This window comes from Bubalus bubalis, chromosome 1, assembly GCF_019923935.1.
Source record: "Bubalus bubalis isolate 160015118507 breed Murrah chromosome 1, NDDB_SH_1, whole genome shotgun sequence".
Classification (NCBI taxonomy): domain Eukaryota; kingdom Metazoa; phylum Chordata; class Mammalia; order Artiodactyla; family Bovidae; genus Bubalus; species Bubalus bubalis.
This window is the reverse complement of record NC_059157.1, coordinates 21,655,700-21,682,548: the sequence shown is the minus strand read 5'-3', so window position 1 is coordinate 21,682,548 and position 26,849 is coordinate 21,655,700. Positions and strand designations below refer to the sequence as shown.

The following is a 26,849-nucleotide window of genomic DNA, read 5'->3' as shown; positions in this document are numbered from 1 at the left end:
GCTCCTGATCTGAAAAAATTAAGACCACTTTACTAGAAGAAAATCACATTGCAGTTTATTTATTTATATGGTATTTATTGAGTAACTAGCATGTATCCCACACTGTTGGTGGGGCTTGGGATATATCAAAGAGTAAAACAGGCAAAGAAACTGGCCTTGGGCAAGTTTACAGAGGGCAGAGACAACGTAAACATAATAAATGTTTTGGGAGAAGAAAAGATAAAGCAGAAGAGGGAGCATGGGGTGGGTGAGAAGAGGCCTGTGAGGGTGGGTCAGTTAGCCCGGGGGCCGTGGGGTAACAGGATGGAGGAAGGCGCGAGGGCACGGGGGCCGCCGTCAGAAGTCTGGCTGTCATCCATGAAACAGGGACTCTTGGGGGCTGCCTGGACAGGGTCCCTTGGGACTTAAATACATGGATCTCAGAAGAGCCCTTTAGAAGTTACCTCATTCATAAGAGAATCAGCTGAGTATCCTCAATTGTGAATTACCTTTCCCTTTGGCTTCCTGCTTCAGGGCAGCGACCTGTGTCTTTGATTGTCCCTAAACACAGCAGGCAGCACAGACCCTGGATGTGCAATAATAAATATTGAGCTGAACAGGGAAGTGAAGGGTGATTCGCTGCACGTAAATGTGTGGCTGTGCTAGAATATATCTAAAGGTGGATTTGGGTCAGCTACTGGGAGGCCAGATGGCCCAGGAACTGAATTATATTGACTGGTCTTGCAGAAGCTTCCTCTCTGGTCTCTTTGAGAAGAGGCACAGCAGATGTTTAGAATTTTTTTTTAGGCACCTGAGGGTAGGAATGTTGCTAGTGGCTAGTCATAATCTTTGCTGTGATTAGATAACAGAAGAGTTTAATGAATATTAACGTATACATTGTGCTATCTGACTTAGCCCAACTAGAAATTCACTTTACATAGGTAATTCCCAGTAGCCAATCTTTTGGCAGCATGTGTGTGTGTGTGCTAAACATTTATTTTTATTAATTGCAAAGAGATAGGGGTTAAAGTCATAGTTCTCAGTCAAATGTCAATGGATTCTTAGCCTTCAAACAAATGTAAATGTGCTTCCAATGTGGAAATAGTAGTCTCTCGGGATAAATGAGTGAATTAAGAAGCTTCTAGTAGGTATACTCACTGTCCCAGGGAAGGAGAGGGAGAGAGGTTGATGGGGTGCAGAGGGAGAATTTATCTGCAGCAAGAGAGATAGGAGATGAAGAGCCTGTGCATCCTGGGACCCGCAAGGAGTTCAGGAAGACTGGAGTGGAGCTTGCATTTGGAGGCCTTCCATGAGCAGAATTGCTGGGCAGAGGGTGAGTTAAGATGGCTGTGGGTCTGCTGAGGAGTCATGTCTGAAAGGTAGTGGCAGTCATCTAGGAATTATGAGCAGAGGAGTGACATGACATGACATGACACAAATCATGTATTTCCTACAGACCAATCCAGGGCTCACCTGCCCTTTGGTCTGGGAGAGAGTTCATGAGGGTAGGGACGAGCAAGGGTTATCAGAGTTCTGTGGGAAAGATGCTAGGATACCTTGGGAAGAAAGAGTCTGGGATAAAGGAATATGAAGAAATGCTACCTGGTTCAGTGGTCCCCGATCCTGACTACCTTTACATTTACTTAGGAGCTTCTTTCAGAGAAGGCAATGGCACCCCCCTCCAGTACTCTTGCCTGGAAAATCCCATGGATGGAGGAGCCTGGCGGGCTGCAGTCCATGGGGTTGCTAAGAGTCGGACACTGAGCAACTTCACTTTCACTTTTCACTTTCATGCACTGGAGAAGGAAATGGCACCCCACTCCAGTGTTCTTGCCTGGAGAATCCCAGGGACAGGGGAACCTGGTGGGCTGCCGTTAATGGGGTCGCACAGAGTCGGACACGACTGAAGCGACTTAGCAGCAGGAGCTTCTTTAAAAAGATGTTGTCTTCGGGTCCTCTCTAGATGGAGAAAATGAGAAAGAACACTTGGGAGTCGTGGGTGGGGGCGGGTTAGAAGACTCCCCCAGGTGATGCCACCAGGATCCAGGCTCAGAGCCTCCGAGGTCAAGTGTCTGAGGCTGTGGTTTCCTCCTCTGCCCCCGAGAAACCCATCTGCCAGGGAAGGTGGGCCTGTTGGTGCCCAGCTGTATGGCAGTCCTGTAAAGTGGGTGCCCTGAATGGAGGCAGGAGAATTGATCCTTTGAAGTAATTCTTCCTTCCATTTGAAGGAATGTTTGTGACCGGGGTTAGGAATCTTGGTTTAGATCAGAAAGCAGCGCCTGCCTTCACACAGCCACGTGCTTCTCCGCGGCTGGTAAAGCATCCGCGTTTCTATGGATCTGTGCCAGCAAGTCTGCCCGCGTTGGGGAATCCACGGAATCCGGAACGTGCTTGAATTTTCTTACATTCCTCCCGATTCCTTAGAATTGTATTTAAGAGATGCATTCCGTGGAGCATTTGCCTTGAGGCCTGATTTTGGAAGCACAGGGCAAATCGCAAAGAAGCCAGGAAGCTCTATGAGGGTTTCCACCGTGAAGACAGAGCAGAGGGGAGGTGGAAGTACTCACATCCTGCTCAGACCCGACGATCATTGTTCAACCACTGAGATGGCGAGTTCCGCGGAACGATGACGGGGTTGGGGAATTTCTAACTTACTGTTGAGGGGTGAGGGGAAGCTAGGGTCACCCCATCATGCCAGGAAGTGTGCAGATACGGCCTCATGGTTCCCAGTGAGACACCAAAGGTTCTCCCGAACCTCATTCATCTAACACAAGTCATTACTGAAGCTGGTTCCAGTAAAAATTTCCAATTTCCTCCTTCACACGTTTGTCTGTTGTTGGCTTAGAGAAAACCCAGATCTAAATGTGTCATTGTATTTCCACTGCATTTTCAGTTTCTGATGGCACTTTTGCCTGGTGGGGAATTAAAAAAAAAAAAAATTGTCCCGAGAGCCGGTTCAGTTCAGTTCAGTTAGGTTCAGTCACTCAGTCGTGTCCAACTCTTTGCCACCCCATGAATCGCAGCACGCCAGGCCTCCCTGTACATCACCATCTCCCGGAGTTCACTCAGACTCATGTCCATCGAGTCAGTGATGCCATCCAACCATCTCATCCTTTGTCGTCCCCTTCTCCTCCTGCCCCCAATCCCTCCCAGCATCAGAGTCTTTCCCAAGGAGTCAGCTCTTCGCATGACAGTAGTAATGCAGCATTCACATGGTTTGGCTTAATATTGTTAACGTTGTTCATTGATACTTTTTTTTTTTTTCCCCAGGGAAATTGGGGTTGCTTATTTCTGCAAGTCTTTGCTCTCTGTCACACTATGGCAATTGAATGGCAAGAAGTGGTTGTTTCTCCACTTGTTCCCTCATCTTCATATCTTAGGGATATTCCCAACTCACCTGTTAGGATCAATATGAGGAGTCAGAGAATTCATACACCTTTTAAGGGCTTAAACTGGGCCATTTACACAGTGAGTGCTCAGTAAAAGTTAACCATTGATGGAATTGTTGGGAGGCATCTGGGAAGACTGCCTAAAGGAGGTGACACTTGGCTGAGGCCTTGAAGGATGAGTAAAATTTGATAATGAGAAAATGGGAGAGTATTTTCCGCCAGGGATGTGTTGGAGGGTGAAGAAGGACCATGTTTACTTTGGCTGGGGTGTGGAGCAGGTACAGCGAGCTGAACAGTTCCATGCCACGTGTAGAACCTTAAAAACCCCGGGGAGATGTCTAGACTTGTTTTCTAAGCAGTGGAGCAGGAGCTCCAGGGAAGTTTGTGCAGGAGACACAAGATCAAAAATGTAATGGAGGAAGTTTGATGAGGCAAGGTTGGTGGCAGGAGTCTCAGGAAAGAGAACAGGAGACCTGGAGTTTCAGTTAGGGTAAGGGTGGAAGTCGTGGCCTGGATCAGGAGGGAACTAGAAAGGGTAAATCCCTACCTGACCTGGTAGGAGACATGGGTTCTTTTCATATTAAATAAAATGGATCTTAGATTGTTACCATTTTCTCTTGGTAACTACAAAGGGGTAAGAGTGAAGTCAGTAACTATCCCATTTATTAAAAAGTCAATGACAGCTTTTTACAGTTTTTCTAATTCTGATTTCTATAGAAGCAACAAGTTCTCATTTATTATGCATCCTAAACTTTCATGAGTGGACACTGTTAAATGTAAACTAAACAGAGGCGTGTCTGTTTCCCATGGTTTGATATCTAAAAGAAAGACATTCTCATCTATATTAGGGAAAGGAAAAGGCAGGTAAAATTACTGATCTCTGTAGTTCTTGAAAGTGCTGCCTTTTAGCCATTGTAAGCCTTCCATTAAATTATCTGCACAAGATGCAAATCTTGGCTTAGTCACATCGTTTCTTTCTAACCAACTGCCCCCAAGAAGAGTGGCTATGTGAACAGATTTTTAGATCAATTTTTGGTCATTTGGGGGCATTTCTTTTTCTTAGTGGTGGGAAATGAATAAGAATGACAAGACATCAGTAGGCATTTACGTATTCCTGAAGTGGCTTTACAGATAGATGGTGACTGCAGCCATGAAATTAAAAGACGCTTACTCCTTGGAAGAAAAGTTATGACCAACCTAGATAGCATATTCAAAAGCAGAGACATTACTTTGCCAACAAAGATTCGACTAGTCAAGGCTATGGTTTTTCCTGTGGTCATGTATGGATATGAGAGTTGGACTGTGAAGAAGGCTGAGCGCCAAAGAATTGATGCTTTTGAACTGTGGTGTTGGAGAAGACTCTTGAGAGTCCCTTGGACTGCAAGGAGATCCAACCAGTCCATTCTGAAGGAGATCAGCCCTGGGATTTCTTTGGAAGGAATGATGCTAAAGCTGAAACTTCAGTATTTTGGCCACCTCATGCGAAGAATTGACTCATTGGAAAAGACTCTGATGCTGGGAGGGATTGGGGGCAGGAGGAGAAGAGGACGACAGAGGATGAGATGGCTGGATGGCATCACTGACTTGATGGACAGGGAGGCCTGGCGTGCTGCGATAAATGGGGTCGCAAAGAGTCGGACACGACTGAGCGACTGATCTGATCTGATCTGATCTGAAGTGGCTTTAAATGAATAGGCTCAGACAGTAAAGTATCTGTCTGCAATGCAGGAGACCTGGGTTCAGTCCCTGGGTTGGGAAGATTCCCTGGAGGAGGGATGGCAACCTACCCCAGTATTCTTGCCTACAGAATCCCCATGGACAGAGGAGCCTGGTAGGCTACAGTCCATAGGGTCACAAAGAGTCTGACATGACTAAGCGACCAAGCACAGCACATATGTGAAAACACTTTGTGATTTGTTAGGTATTATATAAATAAATTTAAACATTCTTTAAAAAAAATAATGCCATACATCTTTCATGCCTCTTGACATGAAGCCATTTTAATAAGAAATCAGGAACATGTTCTAAATAAGTGGTTATGCTGGCTGGAGAATTGTGTCCAGTTAAGGCTTGTGTTTGTGCTCTGATCTGATAGCATGTCTGAATATAGTCCAGAAAAAGTAGGTGTTGAGAGTTTCTGGCTATTCACCACTTATTAAGTAAAATAGGTAGAAAGCAAATACTTTTTAACAATCTATTGTTTGACGTCTAACAATCTGTTGAATGGAAATAACCTCTAGAGAGTAGAAGAAGCAAGATATTTAAAATATTTGTAAAAAACAAACGTTTAGTTTCTTTTCTCTCCATATCTATCTTTGTGCCATGGCCATGGGGGTAGAGAAGAAAGTAGTTTCCACATCTCTTAAAATGTTGAACTTTTATATGTTTTTCCAGCAATACAGTTTTCTGGGAAATGTTTATTTTATGATTCTATTTAAAGATTCTTTAATTCCTTACTGAATGAGGCATGGATATAAATACAAGAAAAACTGTTAAGTGCAGATAATTCTCATTGAACAATTTGATATATTGTTTGATTCAGTATAGAGATTGAAATTCTTCAGTGTTGATAGAGTGACACATTCCAGCCACTCTGTCCTTCAAAACCCCAAGTTCAGTCCTGAATCTTGTGTTTTATGATGCTACTTTCATCGCCACTCTGAAAAGATTCATCAGAGTAATAAACCTTGCCCTGTCTTTTATTGCTTCTCTGCGGCCATAAGTGGTTTCGTTTGGGTATTAACTAACTTGTCAAAAGATAGTAGCAGGCTTTTTTCTTTGGCATGTTCATTCAGTAAGGCCATCCTTACTTGTTTTAATGAATTTGAGTGTTCTCAATTCTCTTTTCTCTAAAGACCCAAAGAACTCATGAAATAATAAGTTAAAACCTATTACTCTAAAACAATAAAGTTACTGCACAAAAGTGAGATATGTATTACAGTGAGACATATATATATTTCTCTCTGATGGGTTATCCACCTCCTATCTGGCTCAGAGGAGAAAAGTGTGATGAACATTTGAATGTGGAGTAAATTAAGCAATACTGAGACATTTACAAATGAGTGAATAGCCGTACACGCTAAGTACTCTGCGGATCTGAGGAAGGTGGGAAGAAGGGTTGAAAGAATATTTTTTGTGCAAACTGAGGAACTAATGACTGTGCCCCGAACTCCTCTGTTCGTCAGTTCTAATGGGGTCGTAAGCAGGGCTTGAGTGAATTTGAACACCACGTCAGTTGCTCTTGGCCGTACTGTCTGGCCGTACTGTCTATAAGATGTTAACCGTGGGGTGCCAGAGGCTGTTTCGGGCATTTCAGCCTGCCATGACTGTGGGGTTCATCAGCTTAGTGCCCTCCAGCGCCTCTCTGCCGCCTGATAGACCCAAAGAGGCACCTTCACAGCACACAAGCCGCTGCACGCATCCCATCGGGTCAAGCCAGTTCCCTTCCAAGGTCTCAGGTGTACTTGGTGGCCTTCTATTGATATGAAAAGTAAACCAAGTTAAGCCACCCGGACCTAAAATCAATTATTTAATCCTCTTTCAACTTTCTCATGATGCCCTGTTTTGTAATTATTTGTAACCAGAACACAGAAGCAGCACAGAGGGACTTACTGCTGAGACTCCATTTTTGTTTCTTAAAGGAAAGATGGATAATTATATGTATCTTTTAAAGTTTGAAAGATGCAAAAAATTTAAACCATTTGATTAAGTGGATTTTGTTTTTTGCTTATCCCTTCTCAACAGAGAATTATATAACTAAACCAGAGTTTATTAAGGAAGAAGAAGCAGAGTTACACATAGCTAACATGTTTGTCTGTCCTCTCTTCTCTTCTAGAAATCGAAGCCAAAGAAGCTTGTGATTGGCTCCGAGCCGCAGGATTCCCCCAGTATGCCCAGCTTTATGAAGGTAAGCTGGAAGCGCCATTCTTTTTTTTTTTTTTTTTTTCATTTATTTACTTTTGACTACACCAGGTCTTCATTGCTGTTCACAGGCTGTCTCTAGTTGCAACCAGCGGGAGCCACTTCCTAGCTGTGGAGCGCAGGCGTCTCACTGTGGTGGCTTCTCTTGTTGCAGAGCACGGGCTCTAGAGCACAGGCTCAACTGCTGTGGTGCACGGGCTCAGCTGCTCAGCCACACGTGGGATCTTCCTGGACCAGGAATCAAACCCGTGTCCCCTGCGTTGGCAGGTGGATTCCAAACTCCTGGACCACCAAAGAAGTCCCATGCCATTCTTTTATAATGGCCATAAGCATATCCTTGGTATACGATTATTATTGATCTGTGACTTATTTTCAGATATTTTATTATTGACTTGAATATTTCATGAAGGAAAAAATATAGCAAGCACCTAAAACCACCGCCACCGGACCTTGATAGTAGGAGACCTACCAGTCTCCTGTCACTCTGCCGCTTCCTGGCCGGAGTAACCATCATGTAATAACACACACACACACACACACATACCGGCTGCTGCTACTGCTGTTGCTTTAGTCATGTGCGACCCCATAGACGGCAGCCCACCAGGCTCCCCCGTCCCTGGGATTCTCCAGGCAAGAACACTGGAGTGGGTTGCCATTTCCTTCTCCAGTGCATGAAAGTGAAAAGTGAAAGTGAAGTCGCTCAGTCGTGTCCGACTCTTAGCAACCCCATGGACTGCAGCCCACCAGGCTCCCCTGTCCCTGGGATTCTCCAGGCAAGAGTACTGGAGTGGGGTGCCACTGCCTTCTCCGACACACATACCTAGGAGTAGCATTACTGGGTAGTTGAAAAGATGTACGTGCAACTTTGTAATGAAAGTTTTTGAAAAGTCCCTGTACTGATTCCACCTCTCCCTGTAATATAAAAAGATCCTGTCTCTGCACATGCTCTCAACCCTTGACATTGCCAGACTTTAATTTTTGCCATTCAAATGGATATAAAATGATATCTTACAGATTTTGACTGCCATTTTTCTAGCTCTTGATGATAAGACACATTTATTCATTTCATCTGGCCATATGTGTTTGATCTTCTGTGAAATATCTGTTGCCCTTTTTTCCCTTGAGTTGATTGTACTTTTCTTGATGATTTATAAGAGCTCTTTATTCTAAACACTAAGGCTTTGTTGTTCATGCATCATAGATATATTTCCCTACTTTATCATTAGACTTTTCACTTTTCCTTAGATTGTCATTTGATCACTATTATTTCTCCTAGGTTATTCAGTTTTTAATTAAGAAAAAAGTGGACCCTTTAAAAAAAAAAAATCAAGATCTGGGCTGCCTTTTAGTGGCTTCCCTGGTAGCTCAAACAGTAAAGAATCTGCTTTGCAATGCAGGAGATCCAGGTTCTATCCCTGGGTCAGGAAGATCCCCTGGAAAAGGGCATGGCAGCCCACTCCAGTGTTCTGGCCTGGAGAATCCCATGGACAGAGGAGCCTGGCAGGCTACAGTCCATGGGATCGCAAGGAGTCAGATACGACTGAGCGACTAGCACTTTCACTTTCAGGCTGGCTTTTTGCTGGTTCTTCATGTCTTCCTCAGCACCCTGAGCATCACTTGGATGCTGAAACAGGGTGCTGAGCACCTTGAGTCTCCCTCATGTCTTTGGCTGCCTGGGGTGGGCAGAGTGTGCTCTGTATAACGCAGGGGAAAGAGGTTGTTCATTCAAACTGGAGGCTTATTGTTCTTATTGCCAAGTGTCTCTCCTTCATCTGTCCTGCCATCTATCCATCCAACCATCCATTCAGCTAATCAACAAGCCAGTATTAATTCTGCACCATCAGGGGTGTCCACCACTTGGGTAGATGTTGCAGATTTTGTAGAAATAAAACAGTTCATACCTCAAAGAACACCATTAAGAGGTTGCCAGATATCTCAAAAACAAACATAATTTTAGTTGATTTACACTGAAAGAATACATCTTTTTCACCACTTAAGAGGAAGGAGATGCTGTGAGACAGGCATTGTGTGACAGAACTGCTGAAAGAGCCAGGTTAAATGATGTCATTTCAGTCTTTTCACCAGGGATGTTCAACTCTTCTCACAATAAATAGTGATTTTAAGATGTTTCTTTTGCTCTCCCATCCTTCTAGGATGATTACAAGCAGGCTGCTTCCTGTAGCAATGGCAGTGAGCTTCCTCTTGTATCTACTGGTCACCAGCATTCTTCTTTAATAAATGAACAAAATGCCATGATGCTGGGAAAGACTGAGGATAGGAGGAGAAGCGGGCAACAGGGTGAGATGGTTGGATGGCATCACTGACTCAAGGGACATGAGTCTGAGCAAACTCCAGGAGATAGTGAAGGACAGGGAAGTCTGATGTGCTACAGTCCATGGGGGGACAGAGTCAGACACAGTTTAGCAACTGAAGAACAACAGATGCTAAGAGTGGATACAGTTTGTCAGCTTGGAGGTGTTCCCATGATAAACAGGCTGCATTTTTGGCTCCACTGGCTGTTAGTTGCAGCTTATGGGATGTAGTTTCCCCACCAGGAACTGAACTGGGCCGCCTGCATTGGGAACATGGAGTCTCAGGCTGTGGACCACCAGGGGAGTCCCCTTGCAGCAGGTTGCACTGAAGAGGGAAATGGAGGGAGTAGGGATGCTCCCCAGAAGCAAACTGGGGAGAAACCACAGAGATCATTTTATATCCCTAGCTCATTCAGCTAATCTAACTCATTACTTCATTAATAATGCCTGTTCTTCCTCTTTGTAGCCCAGACTGAATGTATGATATTTCCCCATGAAGATGGGTTTAAAATTATTTTATAATTAGACTATGTAGAATATCTTACTGTTCCTCCATTTCACAGAATATCTCCAATTCCTTTTTCTTCTTCCTTCCTTTCTTTCTCTCTTTTAAGGTGTTTGGTTAGCCTGCGTATGTATTATGTGGAGTTGCTTACTGTTCCTGTAGGAGAATTTTGGACCTGGTACCATTTACAGCACCTCTGTCTCTCAGTAGGGCTTTGGCGGGGGTGGGGGTGGGGCGGCCCAGCGTTCTATTGGATTTTCAGTTCACAGCTCTACTGGAGATGTGGAAAGATAATTGCATTTGCAGTGGCAGGAACATGCTTGTCCTTTTGTTCTCCTGTTTAGAAATTAAATTTCCTTCAATTATGTCAATTTTTAGTGTTGATTTGCTGCCAAGCAGCCCTTTCTTGTGATGTGTATCTTTGCTGAGATCCCCTTCCGGTCTCTGCTTACATCTTTCCAAATCCTAAGAGACAGACAGTTTGGGGGTCCCTTGACGTTTATAAGTCTTTTGAAGCCTAAGTCTACTTTTGAGGTTGTACTAGACATTGTTCTAAGCATTTGTAATTTCTCTCCTTTGTCCTGCCCCTATATGCGGGGCAGGTATACACACACCACATACCACCACACTCATTCCTGATTCCTAGCTTTATTTTGGTCATTGACAATATATACATCCTGCACTTAAACCCAAGCTGGAAGTTTAAATCCTAACCTGAAGAACTCTGAGAACTACTGAACAACAACAACAAAAAGTAATTATTTCACAAGTCCCTACTTTTCCTAGAATTTCTCTTTTAAACAGAATTTTAAAGTTAATTTGGGTCAGGAAAGTAATCTAAAATATAGCTCTGGGCACACTGAGTTCGGAATTGCTAAAATAACAAAGTTGCTGTCTCAGATGCACTCAACAGGCATGCTAATTTTATGATTTACATGTAGTAAGTATACAAGCATATTCTCTAATATAAGCTCTGTCCTTTAATACTTAGAGCGCATGGTGTCTGTTCAAAGTGAAATACAGTTGCCAGAAGCTTCAAACAGCTTATAATCTGCTTTGCTTCTATTTACTAATAGTTTACATTCACTAGAAGTCTTCTCTCATTGCTACTATAGGGGTGCCACTAATCATTTCCCTAATCATTTGGTCTAGAAGGTAATGAAGAGAGGTAAATCCTCCAATACTGAATTTTATAAATTTCTTCATGACTCTTTAGGCTCTAGCTATTTCATCGGTCTGTCTATCTTACCATTCAGAGAACAGGATCACTAACTTTAGCCTTCAGAAAAAAGAATGGACCACAACACTCATTATGTTAGTTTTCAACATTGGAACAAAAAAAAAGGTATTTATAAGTATAATCTCTGGAAAATTGATGACTGAAAATAAGGAGCTTGATGCCATCCTCTAAAACCAATGATCATAAGGTAGAAGCCATAAAAACATAACGAACCATCATGTGCTCCCATGTCAACCCCAGAACTAGAATACTATTAGTTACTTGTGTCTCCAAAACTACCAACAGCCATGTCAGTTTCCCCCTGCAGCATTAGCCATTCTGGAGGCCAAAGGGATCTTTAGGCTCTGTGTATTCTGGTGTCCTGCAGTGCTCTATTCCTGACCCACAGAGTTGCATAGAAGGAGTCTTCCTCACGGTTTTTTACAAGCTTTTTACTAGGAAGGCCCGTTATTTACCTTAACAGCTTGGAACACCAAAGAGGGATAACTTGCTCTTATCTAGTGGCAGTTCCAGAGCCCTGTCGTTTTCCACGGAAGCACTGCTGGTCTTCTTCCTCCCTACTCTTCCTGTGTGTTTATCAACGAGGGACAGAAAAGGGAATTCTTCCATTGAGTTGACTCTTCCCCCTTTCTGCTTTTCGATTTTGATATAACAACGTATTCTTGGAGTAGTGAACTCTTCTATAGATAAAAGGATTTGGGATTCTGTCCTTCTACACCAGCTTTAGAGCTGGCCTTTTGTTTCAGGGGGATTTATATAAACCCCTGGAAAGCCATATGGAAGTGCTTGTATTTGTTTAAAAATAGCACATCCTGAATTCTCTTCAGCTTTTGATGTCATGCAAATGGTTGGATTCCATTGACAACCACCATTGTTCTCTAGATCTTTCCTTGGCCTGGTTTTCTGTGACCTCTTCCCTGATCAAATGTGAGCAAAGACACACATGGTGGGGGGAGGGAGGAAGCAGCCACATTAGAAGGGAGCATCCTTCTGGTATTCGTTCTGGCTTAAATTATTATTTATATAGCAGGTCTGTTGACTGCTGATTTGTTTAAAGGTGAAACAGTGTTTTGAACCACTTATCTCTGACAACAGATACTTGAGTCTGCAGACCACTTGATATCCAAGCTCCTTTAGGACACAGAAGATATTGTCTTAAACTGCTTTACATTCCCATAGCACTCGGTAGGGAAGGAGGTAACCTGCACACAGTAAGTATTCAAGAAATTATCTTGTTTTTGACAATTTTGTGGTTTTTTTTTCTCTCTCTCTGCTAAACTGGGCTAGATTGGCAAGAGTCTGAATGCTCAGTAAGTATATTTGTTTTTATTTTTCTTACAGATCTTCTGTTCCCCATTGATATTTCCTCAGTCAAGAGAGAGCATGATTTTTTGGACAGAGATGCTATTGAGGCTTTATGCAGGTAAATTGAAATGTTTCGAGTGTTTTCTTTCTCTTTTCTTCCTTTTTAAGAGCATAGTATTTATCACTGGGATGAGTTTGCTCTTGTTCTAGTTAGGTCAGGTGTCTTTTTCTTTTTGGCCACACAGTATGCACAGTCTCAGTTCCCCAGCCAGAGAGCGAGCCCGTGCCCCTTGCAGCGGAAGCACGAAGTCTTAACCACCGGACGGCCAGGGAAGTCCCTATTTATGTCCGGTTTTTGAATAGTATTTGTATATAGAGATTTACTTCTTCATGAATCATAGGCCTTTTAATTAAAATTAGCAACTTCCTATTATTTAGTATTGCCATTAAGATAGCACTGTCCCAGGGCATACTTAGTACCATTCCATATTTGACACCATGTGCTTCCTGAAACAGGTAATGTTCAGGTGGTTTGAAAACCTGGAACAGGGTTTTTTTTTTAAGGCAGTGTAGTTGACTGCTCAGCCCCACCCAGGTACCCTCAAAGAGTCAAAGCTGCTTTTGAATGGAAGTAACACGTTTAGAGGAATCAGCGGACGTGGGGGACGGGGAGACTACGCCAAACTAGAGGCAGGAGGACCGTGGCTTAAATTCCAGGAAAGCATCTCTGAACCTCTTGAGCTTCCCCACGTACACATTCATAACAATAGGATTAAGTACGACTGTAAAATAACGCAGCACAGCCTTTCACAGAAAGTAGACAGGCAGCAAATGAGCACTGATGGGAAATGTGAGAAAAACTGTCAGAAAGCCTTGTTCGTGGTGCTGGTGGATTTTCACACTGAGCAACTCGCGGGCTTTAACGAAGTGGAAGTGATAAAATACGCCGCAGACGATGACAGGACGCTGATAATCCTCTCCAGCTCTTCAGGACATATTATTCGTTTTTAAGCTAATCATCCTTGTAATTTTTCTCAAAACCTGTAAGCCATCAAAGGTGAATTCTGGGGATACAAAGATCATACACAGACTAGCTCACTTGTTTATTTGATTGTAAAATTAGTTTTCTTTTAATTTCGGTATTACTTTTAACACGGAAAAGCATCATTGAGGTGGAATGGCACCCAGGATGTATTTCCCTTTTACAGGCAAAGAAAGCAGTTGTAGCTCTGTGAAAATACTGTTTTCTGCCTTTCTTATGTCATCCATTAGTTTTTGAAGCACCTAACTTAAGGAGGAGTTTTAGGGAAAGACAAATATGGTATTTACAATGGAATATGGAATAGACTAGAATAGACTAGTTCTCCTGGCTTCAGAAAGAAAAAAAAAGGCCACATTAACCACAGAAACACTGTCACTTTTCAAATCCAATTGAATGACTGCTTAGAAAAGCCCAGGGTATGTAGACACTTTCTGAAAGGAACCTGATTCCAAGGCCCCCACCCCCACCCCGCAGAGTGTATAATATCATAGCTATGTCATCTGTAATGAAAAAATGTCCCCGACGCAGTTTAGGAGGGAAGGAGACCACATCTGGAATATAAATGACTCCAGACATTTCTGAAATGTTTGAATGCTTAGCTGTGGGACAGAATAAATTTCTTCTCAATTCATCACTGGTGATAACACATAGAAATGAGGTCACTCCTAAGATGTGTCCTAGGAGACATACTCATTGCGTCAGATCATCCATCTCACACATTTCAAGCTACTTAGTGAGTGTGCCCTGTAAACAGCAGCAATGGCTTAGGAATTTCTGGGTCATAAAAATATCATGGCAGCATCACAGCTCAAGGGGTCATGATTAGATTCTTGTTTTGTTTTTTTTTTTTAATATCAGTTTGAAATGTAGTTACCCTGTCTGGGTCTAAGGACATCCTCCGTACTTTGTGGCTTACATTGGCTCTCTGCACCATCAGAGAGTCTGCCTCTCTTTGAAGGGAATAAATCTGTAGTTTTAGATCTTTGATGAAAAGAAAAGCCCAAAAACGACTAGACCTTGCTCTCTCTTTGGATTCCACAGGTGTATTCTGACTGGTCTTCGGTTTCTCTTGCTGTTATTGTTGTTCAGTCAGCCACTCGTGTCCAGCTCTTTGTGACCCCATGGACTGCAGTCCATTGGATCCATTTCTCTTATGTGTATAATAATATCTCATAGGTTAAGTATAAGAAGAAAATGCAATGATGGATGTCAAGTGCTTTAAAAATTACCAGGCCTAAAACCGACACCCAGATTTGAGTATGTGGAGAAAGGCTTGGGGTAGGATTCAGAATTCACAGGAATAGTCATCAAGTTGATTGTCATGAAAACGCAAGGTCTCTTGTCCACACTTTCACATAAACAGACTTCTTATGGCAAATGATTTTCCTTGGAGAGGGCTAAACGAATGTTCTGAAGAAGAAGGAAGTGGCAAGCATCTTCCTTGGAAATGCCCTCCAGATCCTGGGATGTCATCAGAGTAGTTGGGGACACTTGCTTTTACTGATGATGACATTCATCTCATTTGCTAGACTGGCCTCTTCTATGTACTCTCTCAGCCCACAAAATTCAACGGGCCAGCAGATCCTGAATCTATAGTGTTGTTTTAAACTTTGCTTTGTGATCTGTTAAGTTTTTTTCTAGACAGACTCTTTCATAGACTTCCATCTTTTTGCCTTGTTGAAACAGTTTGAGCAGTTGATTTTAAATACATATGGTAATGTAGTTAACAGAAACTCAGCTAAAAGTTTTACTTTAATAAAATATTATTAAATATTTAACAGTTTTTACTTTAAAACTTCTTTAGGTTTGTTTTAAATGAAATACTTCTTACATGGTTTCTCTTTCCTGCCACCACTCCCCCCAACACACACACATACACACAGATCAAATGCTCCCATTTACATACTAGTACACACTCCCATGTTCTGCTTAAAGGTTATTATAAACATTCATGTACTTACAACTTGTGCAGATCTTAAAGCTCCTTTTTGTCAATAATCTAGTAGGCGCTGACCTCTTAACATAATTTACCAAGAGCAGAAAACTTGTAGGCAGTGTGTTCTTGAGAATGATAATGATACTGTCTTAATATAAAGTTTTATAAAGTTTTGTAATGACCAAAAGTTGTGTAATTATGCAACTACTAGATTGTTTGGGTTTGCATTGCTCACCAGCATTCTTAACACACGCACTTGTAAGGAGTAAACATACTTGTTTCCTTGGAGAGATTGGCTTTTGTCCCAGTCGCGCTAGCTTTGCTGTTATGATCCAACCCCGATGATAAGGCCAAGATTCTGAGAGCATCACATTCAGTATTAATATTAGAGGAGTGACTCACTTGTCTTGAAGCATATGCAGATGATAATGCAAACTGTGACCTCTTAGAATACCTTTCTGAAATCTTCTCTCTATAACTTCATATATCCCACATTGCTGTTTTCCTGTGAGGTTACAACTGACTCCTATGAATACACCAAAGAATTACTTAAATAAAGTGATAATCATCTAATGACAAATCGTATAATGACAGTAGCATCTTCAGTCTGAACTTTATTATAAAACCGCCCTTGAAGAGCCTACGCTCTGTGAAGCACCCAGCCACTTAGTACATTTCAGCTATGTTACTATTTTGGTCCTATTAAAATAAAAGCAATTGCAGTAATTCCAAGAAAATATCTTTAAGGCCTGGAAGAATTTTTATTTGTCAGGTCTATGTGGGAAATTGTTCCTTTTTTCTTTTTTTTTTATATTTTAAATAGTATATTTCCTAGGAAACTCAACATTATGCTTTTAGTGCCAAATAATAACAGTATCTTGGAAATACATTTCTTTGAACCTTTTATTTCACCTTCAGCATCTCAAAGTAGAATAAAACTGGTAAGCTATTCATGGATGTTCTTGACACCTGGCTAGTATTTATTCTTTGGGGGGGGGGGGTATATTCTTAGAGAGAGATGGGGAAACAATGTTTTTGGGTTTTGTTTTTTTTGTTTTGTTTTGTTTTTTGATGTTTTATTCTCTTTTTAAAAAAATTGCTTATTTATTTTAATTGGAGGATAATTACTTTAAATATTGTGATGGTTTCTGCCATATATCAGGTCATATCTGCCATATATCTGCCATATATCAGGTTCCTTTTTCCTTTCTCACTTCTCTTCTGCTTTCCCTGTTTCCACTTTGAGTACGTGAGGCCCAGGACCACGCCTGCCATGGTTTTATCAGGGTGCTTGCAGCTCCGCCAGCAAAGCTCTTGAACCTCTGATGGCTCACTCCGTGCTCCCTCCCCCTCTGAGCAGAGTGCAAGTTGCCCAGCAGATAAGACTGACACATTCCTGAGGAGCTGAGCCAGCAGGGACCCTGGAGGCCAGAAAGGACCCCCGGGCTTCCGGACAGACAGTGTGAGATACCAGTGTTCTGCCACTCACTGGAGGAGTCATACTTAGGGTAGAAGCTGCTCCCATATATTATCATGATTAACATTTATTTTAGAAAGGAACACGGAAGAGACTGCTTCTCAGGGCCAGAGTCACCGTGTTTTAGTCCTGTATCCTTGGACCAGGTTTGTGTCCACTCCAAGCCTCATTTCCTCATCTGTACATTGAAAATAAATAGTAGTATCTCTCTCAAGACGAAATAATACACGTGAGGCTCCAGGCACAATGCCTGGCCCAGAGTGCATCCCCAACTGCTACTTCATGTCAGTACCCTCCCTAAATTGGTAACATCCCACTTTGGAGGTGCCTAGGGGACACGTGAATTCCGTAAAAACTTCAGGAATAACTCCTGGGCTTCAGTTTTGAAGCGCCATTAGCTTGGTGCTACCTAGAGAAAAAGATAACGCTGACCTTTGCAAAAATGACCTTCTTTTCTGTTTGACTCAAATCTGCAGCTTGTGAAGTGAGTCCCTCCCCCACCCCCACAGGGATCCATGCCTAGTAAACTTGATTATAAACACCACTCGACCATTAAAGCCCTAATGAAGTCAAGTGGGTATTTGATTTCAGGTTTGATTAATGAAACCCAGACCTAAGACTGTAACCATCCTGGATTCTTTACATCTTAAAACATTTGAGAACTAAAACACTGTGGATACAAGTCATTGAAGTAATGGATGCCCCTTTGAAAGGGACTTTATGTCTACTCGTTTTAATGTCTGTGGACTTTTTTTTTTTTAAGTTATTTGCTTTCTTTCCATTCCCATTATCAGAGAGAATTTTCCTGAGCATAGGTGCTCTGTTTAGGATTATCTTTGTTTATCCTATAAGCAGGCTACCACATAATCTATGAAATCAAAGGCAGTCTTATCACCAGGCAAAAATACTTTCTACCCTCCTTTATCCAAGTTATTAGACAAGCTGCAAGAACAGGATCAGAATGATAGAGCCTTGAAGAGGGCTCAGAATCAGTTTGAACTTGCGTGCATTAATTGCTCTTGTCCTGTGAAATAGGAAGAACTGCAGTCTTAACTGATGGTGGACGGCAGCTATGTTAAGGATCCATTTGAAGACAACTAAGTGATGGTCATCTGGAAGATGTTAGGAAGATTTGGGGCCTGAAAATCTGTCAATCACAGTTTTACATGCCATTTATTCCTGCATCTGTAAAGGGTTTCTTTCTTTGAGCTATTTCATTATTTCCCAGTGAGGTGGAGTTTTGCTTGAAGTACTTCATTTTCAATGAAGCTAAATTACTTTCCTAATTTTAAGTTATTACTCTTTGGCAGGAATTTTTTTAAAAAAGGCATTCAGAGTAAAAAATTTGACTCCTGTTCCAAAGAAGAATCTGATTCAAGCTCTCATTTTTTGAATTTTTAAAGATGTTGACCTTTGAAGTATACAGTTTTTAAAATTAATCATTTGCACTGTTGCTACGACTATACCAATGCATTTTCCTGTCCTATACAAGAAGCTGAAAAAAAGAATTAGGTAGTAAAGAGAGTTCAAATCTCCTTTCTATACAGAGCTCACTAAATTTTTTTAAGACTACCTATCATTTGTTTATCATTTGTCAGAGATAACTAAAAATAGCTTTATTTTTGTATTTGAATTTTGATTTGAGATAGAATACATTACAACAGCAAACACTTTATTCACCAACATCTCAGCTTGGTTACTTGTTCATGTTCCTATTTCTGTGAAAGGAGACATCACTGGCTTTTACTTCTTGGCACTGGGTGGAAACACTTAATGGCTCAACTTAGGGGCTATTGGAAGAATACATGTCTTCAAATGAGGGTTGTTTGTTCTGTGAAGAATAAGAGGCACTTTACAGAACCACTGCAGTGTGCCATTTCACTGTAAAATAATAATATTAAAAGTAAATGAAAAAAACTTGTGAAAAATATAAGTATTTTTAAACTTCACTTTTTAAAGAAGTTTTGAATACTCTTCTCAATTGTAGATATTAATGGATTTAAAGAAACTCAAACATGTCAACTGTTTGGAAAAAATATTTATCCACCCATCCATGGTTTCCTGTCTTTGCTAATGTTATTTCTTTGCTCTGTAGGCGTCTAAATACTTTAAACAAATGTGCGGTGATGAAGCTGGAAATCAGTCCTCATCGGAAAAGAGTGAGTATATAAAATGTATCATAGGGTAGGAGCAAAGGAGAAGATGAAAAACTGGATTATGTGTTCTGTGATAGATTTTGTTTCACAAATTCTTACTTCCTTGTTCTAAAAATACCTACATTTTAAATGTTATAATCCAGACAGGTTTACCAAAAACTGTGTAGCCTTATGTAGTTGAAAGCAATAGCTACAGCTAGCCAATAACCTGTATCTCACCTGCTATTTTTGATCTGAACAGATTTTCTGTGATTTCACCTCATTAACTCAATGCCTACAACATATTAAAGGGATGAGGCTTAAGGAATTCCGGTGCATTTTGCATTGCCTCCCTGCAGAAACAGCAATTGAAGTTCTTGGGAACTCTGTCTTCCCATGTTAAGAGTATCTGTGTTTTGAAGCTGTAGAGATGGCAGGGAAGGCTGGCTGGTGGGATATGGAAGACTAGAGCTTTGAAGGGAGAAAAGGAATTAGAGGAGAAAGAGGGAGGACTGGAAATCCCACACATTCTAGTGAAATGCCGGCACGTAACTGATTCGGATGGTATTTTCTCCTGTGTTTGAAATGTGAGGACATCTTATGAGATCTTAGGAGAAGAGGTGGGTGTAGTGGTGGGAGTGAATACCACAAATTAGAGTAAACAGAAGTGAGTTTGGTCAAAGAACAGATTTTTCATTGTCAGAGTACCGATTTTAATTATCTAACCTACGCCAAGTTGCCTTCTTGGGGGAGTCAAACCTTTTAAACAAATCCCACCGCACACTGTGAGGAGCTGTGGAGAGGAGCCTGCAGGTCAGCGTTCAGTGCTCTCCACTCACTGTCCCGGGGGGCCCTGCTCACGGGAGACACTCCCATGCATCACACTGAACTTGATGTCCCATCAAGGGGCTCGGATGCAATAGTCTGTCACAGTGTAACCCTGGGTCCCGTCCATAAGTCGGGCATCACCAGCAGAGATGTTCTGTTGGGCGTGCGCATGTTACATGCCTGCAGAACCGGGTATTTGTGTAACCTTATTGAATGGCCTGGAGCATGCCTGAGTTTGAAACGTCATAGGACTCTTGTGGCATTAACTCTGGTTCCCATGTTGGTGGGAGAGGAATGAAAAGCAACAGGGAAGAGGCTGAGAGATGAGAGTGTTCGAGAACCACCATTTTACTTGCAAAACGGAATATAAACACATACTGTCAACAGACAGCAAAACTGGAGGCAGACCAGAGGGAGTCATACCCATTGCTGATTCCAGTTCAAAATATTTTACATGCCTGGAATTTTCACAGATCTCAGAGGTTTCCTCTGTGAGCGATTTAAGAGCACCCTATAGATCCCAGAGTTTCCATAAAATAACTCTTCTTTAGCTTGAAACACTTGCTCAGGCTTTTTCCTGTGAAATGCTTACATTCATCTTGGCTATTTTAAAAAATAATAATAAAGCTGTAAGGGTGGGTATTGACACGAATGGCATTATGGTCAGTCTCCTGGCCCCTGGGCCTCGGGGCACACCCTGCCCCGTGCTGCCTGCCAGTTTCAGGGGACGAATGGTTCCCTTCTGTCTTTGCAGAGCGAAGATTCCGACGAGGACGAGCCTTGTGCAATAAGTGGCAAATGGACTTTCCAGAGGGACAGCAAGAGGTGGTCCCGACTTGAAGAGTTCGACGTTTTTTCTCCAAAGCAGGACCCCATCCCTGGGTCCCCAGACGCTGTCCACCTGAAGAACGCCCCGAGCCATGAAAACATGCAGACGGACCTCAGTGATCGCCAGGAGGTGGCTTCTGTCCACAGCACCGGCAGCCTCACCACCCACGCGCCCCCGCGCGGGGAGGCGGCCCCAGCCCGGACTAACTCCGTCCTCAGCGTCTGCTCCTCCGGCACCTTTGTAGGCAACGATGACTCCTTCTGCAGCCTGCCCTCTCCCAAGGAACTGTCCAGCTTCAGCTTCAGCATGAAGGGCCACGAGAAGACTGCCAAGTCGAAGACGCACAGCCTGCTGAAGCGCATGGAGAGCTTAAAGCTCAAGGGCTCCCACCACAGCAAGCACAAGGCGCCTTCCAAGCTGGGTCTGATCATCAGCGGGCCCATCCTGCAGGAGGGAGTGGACGAGGAGAAACTGAAGCAGCTGAACTGCGTGGAGATCTCCGCCCTTAACGGCAACCACATCAACGTCCCCATGGTACGGAAGAGGAGCATATCCAGCTCCACGCAGACCAGCAGCAGCAGCAGCCAGTCTGAGACCAGCAGCAACGTGAGCACGCCCAGTCCCGTCACCAGGACCCGGAGCCTCAGCGCCTGCAATAAGCGGGGAGGCATGTACTTGGAGGGCTTCGATCCCTTCAATCAGTCCACCTTCAACAACGTCATGGAGCAGAACTGTAAAAACCGGGAGAGCTACCCAGAGGACACAGTGTTCTACATCCCGGAAGATCACAAGCCCGGCACCTTCCCGAAAGCCCTTTCCAATGGCAGTTTCTCTCCCTCAGGGAATAACAGCTCTGTGAACTGGAGGACCGGGAGCTTCCACGGCCCCGGCCACATCAGCCTGAGGAGAGAAAACAGCAGCCCCAAGGAACTTAAGAGACGTAACTCCTCGAGCTCTGTGAGCAGCCGCCTGAGTATCTACGACAACGTGCCAGGCTCCATCCTCTATTCCAGCTCAGGTGACCTGGCCGATCTGGAGAACGAGGACATCTTCCCTGAGCTGGACGACATCCTCTACCATGTGAAGGGGATGCAAAGGATAGTCAACCAGTGGTCAGAGAAGTTTTCCGATGAGGGAGACTCCGACTCGGCCTTGGACTCGGTCTCACCATGCCCGTCCTCTCCCAAGCAGATACACCTGGATGTGGACAATGACCGAGCCACCCCCAGTGACCTGGACAGCACAGGCAACTCACTGAATGAGCCTGAGGAGCCCTCTGACATCCCGGAAAGGAGGGATTCTGGGGTCGGGGCCTCCCTGACCAGGTCCAACAGGTAAAGAGTTTTTCTTACCTGGTGGGGGTGAGGGGCGGGTGATCAGAAAGGGGCTGCTTCTGCTTGCTGTGTAGGGAACATGGGATTGAACCATTTATAGCCATAAAATTCCTAAGGAAAGTGCTAGATGAGAAAATCCTATCATCCTAAACAATTAATGAACATTGTTCACTGGGTACCAGAATTTCAGTTTGGGAAGAAGTCAGTTCTTTGAATGGATAGCGGGGTTGATTGATTGTATAACATATTGTTGTCCTCGTTGCTTAGTCACTTCAGTCGTGTCCAATTCTTTGTGACCCCATGGACTGTAGCCCGCAAGGCTCCTCCTTCCATGGGATTTCCCAGGCAAGAATACTGGAGTGGGTTGCCATTTCCTCCTCCAGGGGATCTTCCCGACCACAGGGATTGAAGCCACGTCTCCTGCTTGGCAGGCGGATTCTTTACCACTGAGCCACCAGGGAACTCCAACACCGTGGATGTATTTAATGCTTCATGTACTTGACTGAGTGAAAGTCACTCAGTCGTGTCTGACTCTTTGCGACCCCATGGACTATACAGCCCATGGAATTCTCCAGGCCAGAATACTGGAGTGGGTAGCCTTTCCCTTCTCCAGGGGATCTTCCCAATGCAGGGATCGAACCCAGGTCTCCCACCTTGCAGGCGGATTCTTTACCAGCTGAGCCACAAGGGAACTTAACTGTATACTAAAAGTGGTTAAAGGAGTAAATTTTAAATAAAAACAGACTGGAATGGAAATTGAATCTTCTCAGTTCCTAAGATTAGAGAGGCCAGTGAGTGACCCACTGCTGACTGTGTGCCAACCCATTAAAAAGCTTTCGTACTAACATTCCTCCCCCTTCTCTTGCAGGCACAGACTGAGATGGCACAGCTTCCAGAGCTCTCATCGGCCGAGCCTAAACTCCGTGTCACTGCAGATTAACTGCCAGTCAGTGGCCCAGATGAACCTGCTGCAGAAGTACTCCCTCTTGAAGTTAACTGCCCTGCTGGAGAAATACACGCCTTCTAATAAGCATGGCTTTAGCTGGTAAGGGTTTAAACTGCCCAGTGAACCATATTTGAAAACATTTTCAGCCAGCGCTGTCCCAGCACTGAGGGTGTAACAGGTGGATCCTATATCTTTAGTTCATCGTCCTGACGCTGGAAGTGTCTGCATTCTTGAGTCCACGCGCAATACTGCTTAAGCTGGCATAGCTTTAGAGAATTTCCATCAGGGTTGGTTGAGTTTTCAGCGCTAGGCGTGATAAACTGCCAGTCAATAGGGTGAGACTTCTTTACTCTTCCACCACATTGTCCAGGCTCTTCCTTCCCAGTTGTAGGAATAGCCCACCACAGGCAAATACGTGTGCAGAATCAGATCATATTTTGGAAGGAAGGGAAGAGGATGTTATGAGAGCAACTTTGAAATGCTTGATGTATAGCGCTTGGCTTTGTAACCCTCTTCATGCACATTTTTTAGAAATCATTTTTGATTGATATAGGTATCTGCAATATCACAAAAGCCTACCTGGGCTAAAGAGTTTAGGTTATGTTTTTACCAACAAAGATTCTTGAGCAGTGAATAATAAAGGAATTTACCACTCTAATATATTATAAACAAAAATAATGTACAAAAATAAAATGTATTGAACTGTCCACACTTTTGAAAGCACGGCCCTCGGTGTGTATACTGTGAGACGTAGACTGCTGGGCTGAATAGGTCATGGACAGGAGCCATTATGTGCATATTTTTTTCTACCGAGTGCAAAGCAGATAAATGTCTCTACATTGACATCCCAGCACATTTTGCAGTATCAGCTGGGTATCCTTCAGTCTTTTCACTAATCTTAAGTGTTCATTATCCACTTGCACAATTCTAGTTCTTTATAAAATGGAGACTTGGTCCATTTCATAAGTAGCACTTGGTAGCAAAACCAGAATCAGCGCAGCAACGTAACTTCTCTCCCCAGCTCCTCCCCTCCTTGGGACTCGTAGTGAGGTTAACTTCGGCATCAAAGCATCTCCTGTTCAAAGGCTGTTATTATGTGAGCCCTGCTAAATACAGAAGTTGTTTGTTCTGAATGACAGAAATAAGTATTGACTGGTTTATCCCCCACATGCTTCAGATTCTCAGTGGAGATCGTAATGTGTTCCTTGTACATTCCGCCGCTGGGCTTTTCTCCCCCGACAAAGCGAGTATTATGCATACTTACAGCCATGATCCATATACTTCACTGTATGGAAATACGGATTTGGCCCTGCGCTTCAGTTTTACCTTTCCCCGAGCTATAAACAGTAACACATGGTGGCTGTGGGTTTAGCACTCTAAAGTCAAGGCAGTCTGCCTTCCGTAGTGTTCCTCTGTGCTTCAAGCCAGAGTTTCCCTGCTGGCTATTTAAAACTGCATATTTCACATTCTCAGTTCTGAGTGGCCCACCACCCCCCCTCACCACCAAACCCTCAAGAATCTGAAAGTCCAGAATATTTCTTGAGTTCTGGTCAGTTTTTTCCAGTGAGTCAAAACCAAACGTTAAAGTCTCATACTGTGGGATCCACGGAATAAGGAGAAATTCTACACAAAGTTCTTTTCCTGTTCAGCTTTGCCCTTTCTTGTCCCATTCAGAGAGGTCATTTGTAGAGCTGGAATTTCTGCTTGACAGCATTAAGTACATGACAGCGGTTTCCTGCTGTTGCACACACTGCTCAGGCTGGACCCGGTGTCAGGACTCCAGGGAGCCTGGGGTGGGCTCACAAAACCCTCATTGTTCTCCTCTGTCTTCCTTTAGAAAGCTAAAGATGTTGTGTTCTCTCGGGTCATCAGCAGGAGAATTTATCTGAACTTCAGGTCATTAGCTTGCCTTCCCCCCTCCACATTGAGCTCTGGAGTTGGTTCTCATTATGTGGGACCAACATCATGCATTTGCTGGGTTTTTTTTCATCCTGATCTTTTTTTTACCCTGAATACTTTGGGATCTCATCAAGAGCTTAGAAATGATTCTCATCCATTTTCAGGACAAATGGGAATGTGTTTCTCAGCTCTATCCTGAAGTGCCTACTTAGGGTCTTGACTGTAGCTTTCTCCTCTCGTTCCTTCCTGTGCCGCCGTTTTGGAAGGAAGCCCATCTTCTCCCTTAAGAAGATAGACCCCATTCTCAGAGCTAACAGTGGAGGGAGAATCCCCAGCTGAGGAAATGTTATTGGGCCTCATGGCCCCAAATGTTAGAAAATCTAGAACAGCACTGTCCAGTGGGCTTTTCTGTAGTGGTGGGAGTGTTCCGTATTTGCACAGTCCAGTAGTAGCTACCAGCCACAAATGGCCATTGAGCGCTTAAAGTGTGGCTGATACGACTGAGGGACTGAATTTGTAATTTTGTTTAAATTTAAATCACCAACTTATTAGCACAGATCTAGAACCCACATGGTGTACCTGCAGAGATGGACAAAATGTGCAGAAGACGAGTAAATGTATCCCTCCCGACTCCAATATTTTTTCGATAGGGCTGTGCCCAAGTTCATGAAAAGGATCAAGGTTCCAGACTACAAGGACCGGAATGTATTTGGGGTCCCTCTGACAGTCAACGTGCAGCGCACAGGACAGCCCCTCCCCCAGAGCATCCAGCAGGCCATGCGCTACCTCCGCAACCATTGTTTGGATCAGGTGAGAGCCAACGTCTGCAGGTCCCACGTAATCATGGGAGCTCAGGTGCATGCATCATCTTCTAGTTCTGCAGTGAAAATGTTGCTTTCCTCTTGACCCTTGACACTTTGTTTTGTTTTTCCAACAAAGGTTGGGCTCTTCAGAAAATCGGGTGTCAAGTCCCGGATTCAGGCTCTGCGCCAGATGAATGAAAGCACCATAGACTGTGTCAACTATGACGGACAGTCTGCCTATGACGTGGCAGACATGTTGAAGCAGTATTTTCGAGATCTGCCTGAGCCACTGATGACAAACAAACTCTCAGAAACCTTTCTGCAGATATACCAATGTGAGTATTCTTTGACTTTGACATGGTTGGCGTGGGGGAAAGTGGGGTCAGCCAAAACCTGTAGCTCCTTTGATGCCATTCTTTTGGACCCACATCGTGACCTCTTAGAGACAGGTCATCAGTTTTTGTTTTGTTTATTTTTTGCTTTCTTGTTTGCAAAACAGATTTGTGTACATCTGTTGAGTAGTGCAGGAAAAACTCCTTTGTCATCATTCTCCAATTACTAAGCAATTGTACATTTTTACATTCAAATCCAGGAACTCATTTTTTTTTCATTCAAGAACAGTGTTAATCTAACATACTTAAAAGAGCAGATTCCAAGATCTCTCTCTCTCTCTCTGCCTTGTCTATAGGTATTTCCGTTGCTTCACTTCTCTCTAGCAAAGCCTGTTGTGTTTAAAATTTCACAGGTGTTCATGTGTTTTATCTTGCTGTAAAATGAATAAATAATCTTTCTGTTATGCATCTCAGCTTCTGCCAGAAATAGTTGGGAAAACAATCCCCATGCCCATCTCACTTTTAAGTAAAGCTTAAAGCAAACTGTTGTCTAAATTAATGATCAAGATCAGGATTATAGCTTTTACAGCCTTGTGTTTTTCTTGGCTCGGTGTGGTATTACAGCAATGTAATTTAA

General features: G+C 43.2%; 1 protein-coding gene across 8 annotated transcripts in view; it reads left to right on the top strand.

Moving 5' to 3' along the window:
- The window catches only part of DLC1 (DLC1 Rho GTPase activating protein), a 434,197-nt gene that overhangs the window by 397,641 nt on the left and 9,707 nt on the right, over positions 1 to 26,849 (top strand). For 6 of the 8 annotated variants that reach the window (XM_006075395.4, XM_006075393.4, XM_044937824.1 and 3 more), the window contains 7 exons: positions 7,204 to 7,275; positions 12,688 to 12,769; positions 19,202 to 19,265; positions 20,824 to 22,232; positions 23,101 to 23,277; positions 25,728 to 25,887; positions 26,017 to 26,215. In XM_006075395.4, coding sequence (XP_006075457.2) covers positions 7,204 to 7,275; positions 12,688 to 12,769; positions 19,202 to 19,265; positions 20,824 to 22,232; positions 23,101 to 23,277; positions 25,728 to 25,887; positions 26,017 to 26,215 — 2,163 coding nt within the window. Of the gene's footprint in view, positions 1 to 7,203; positions 7,276 to 7,477; positions 7,630 to 12,441; positions 12,558 to 12,687; positions 12,770 to 19,201; positions 19,266 to 20,823; positions 22,233 to 23,100; positions 23,278 to 25,727; positions 25,888 to 26,016; positions 26,216 to 26,849 lie in introns of those variants that run through there. The other 2 variants (XM_025279190.3, XR_006548958.2) reach the window with 2 other exon arrangements.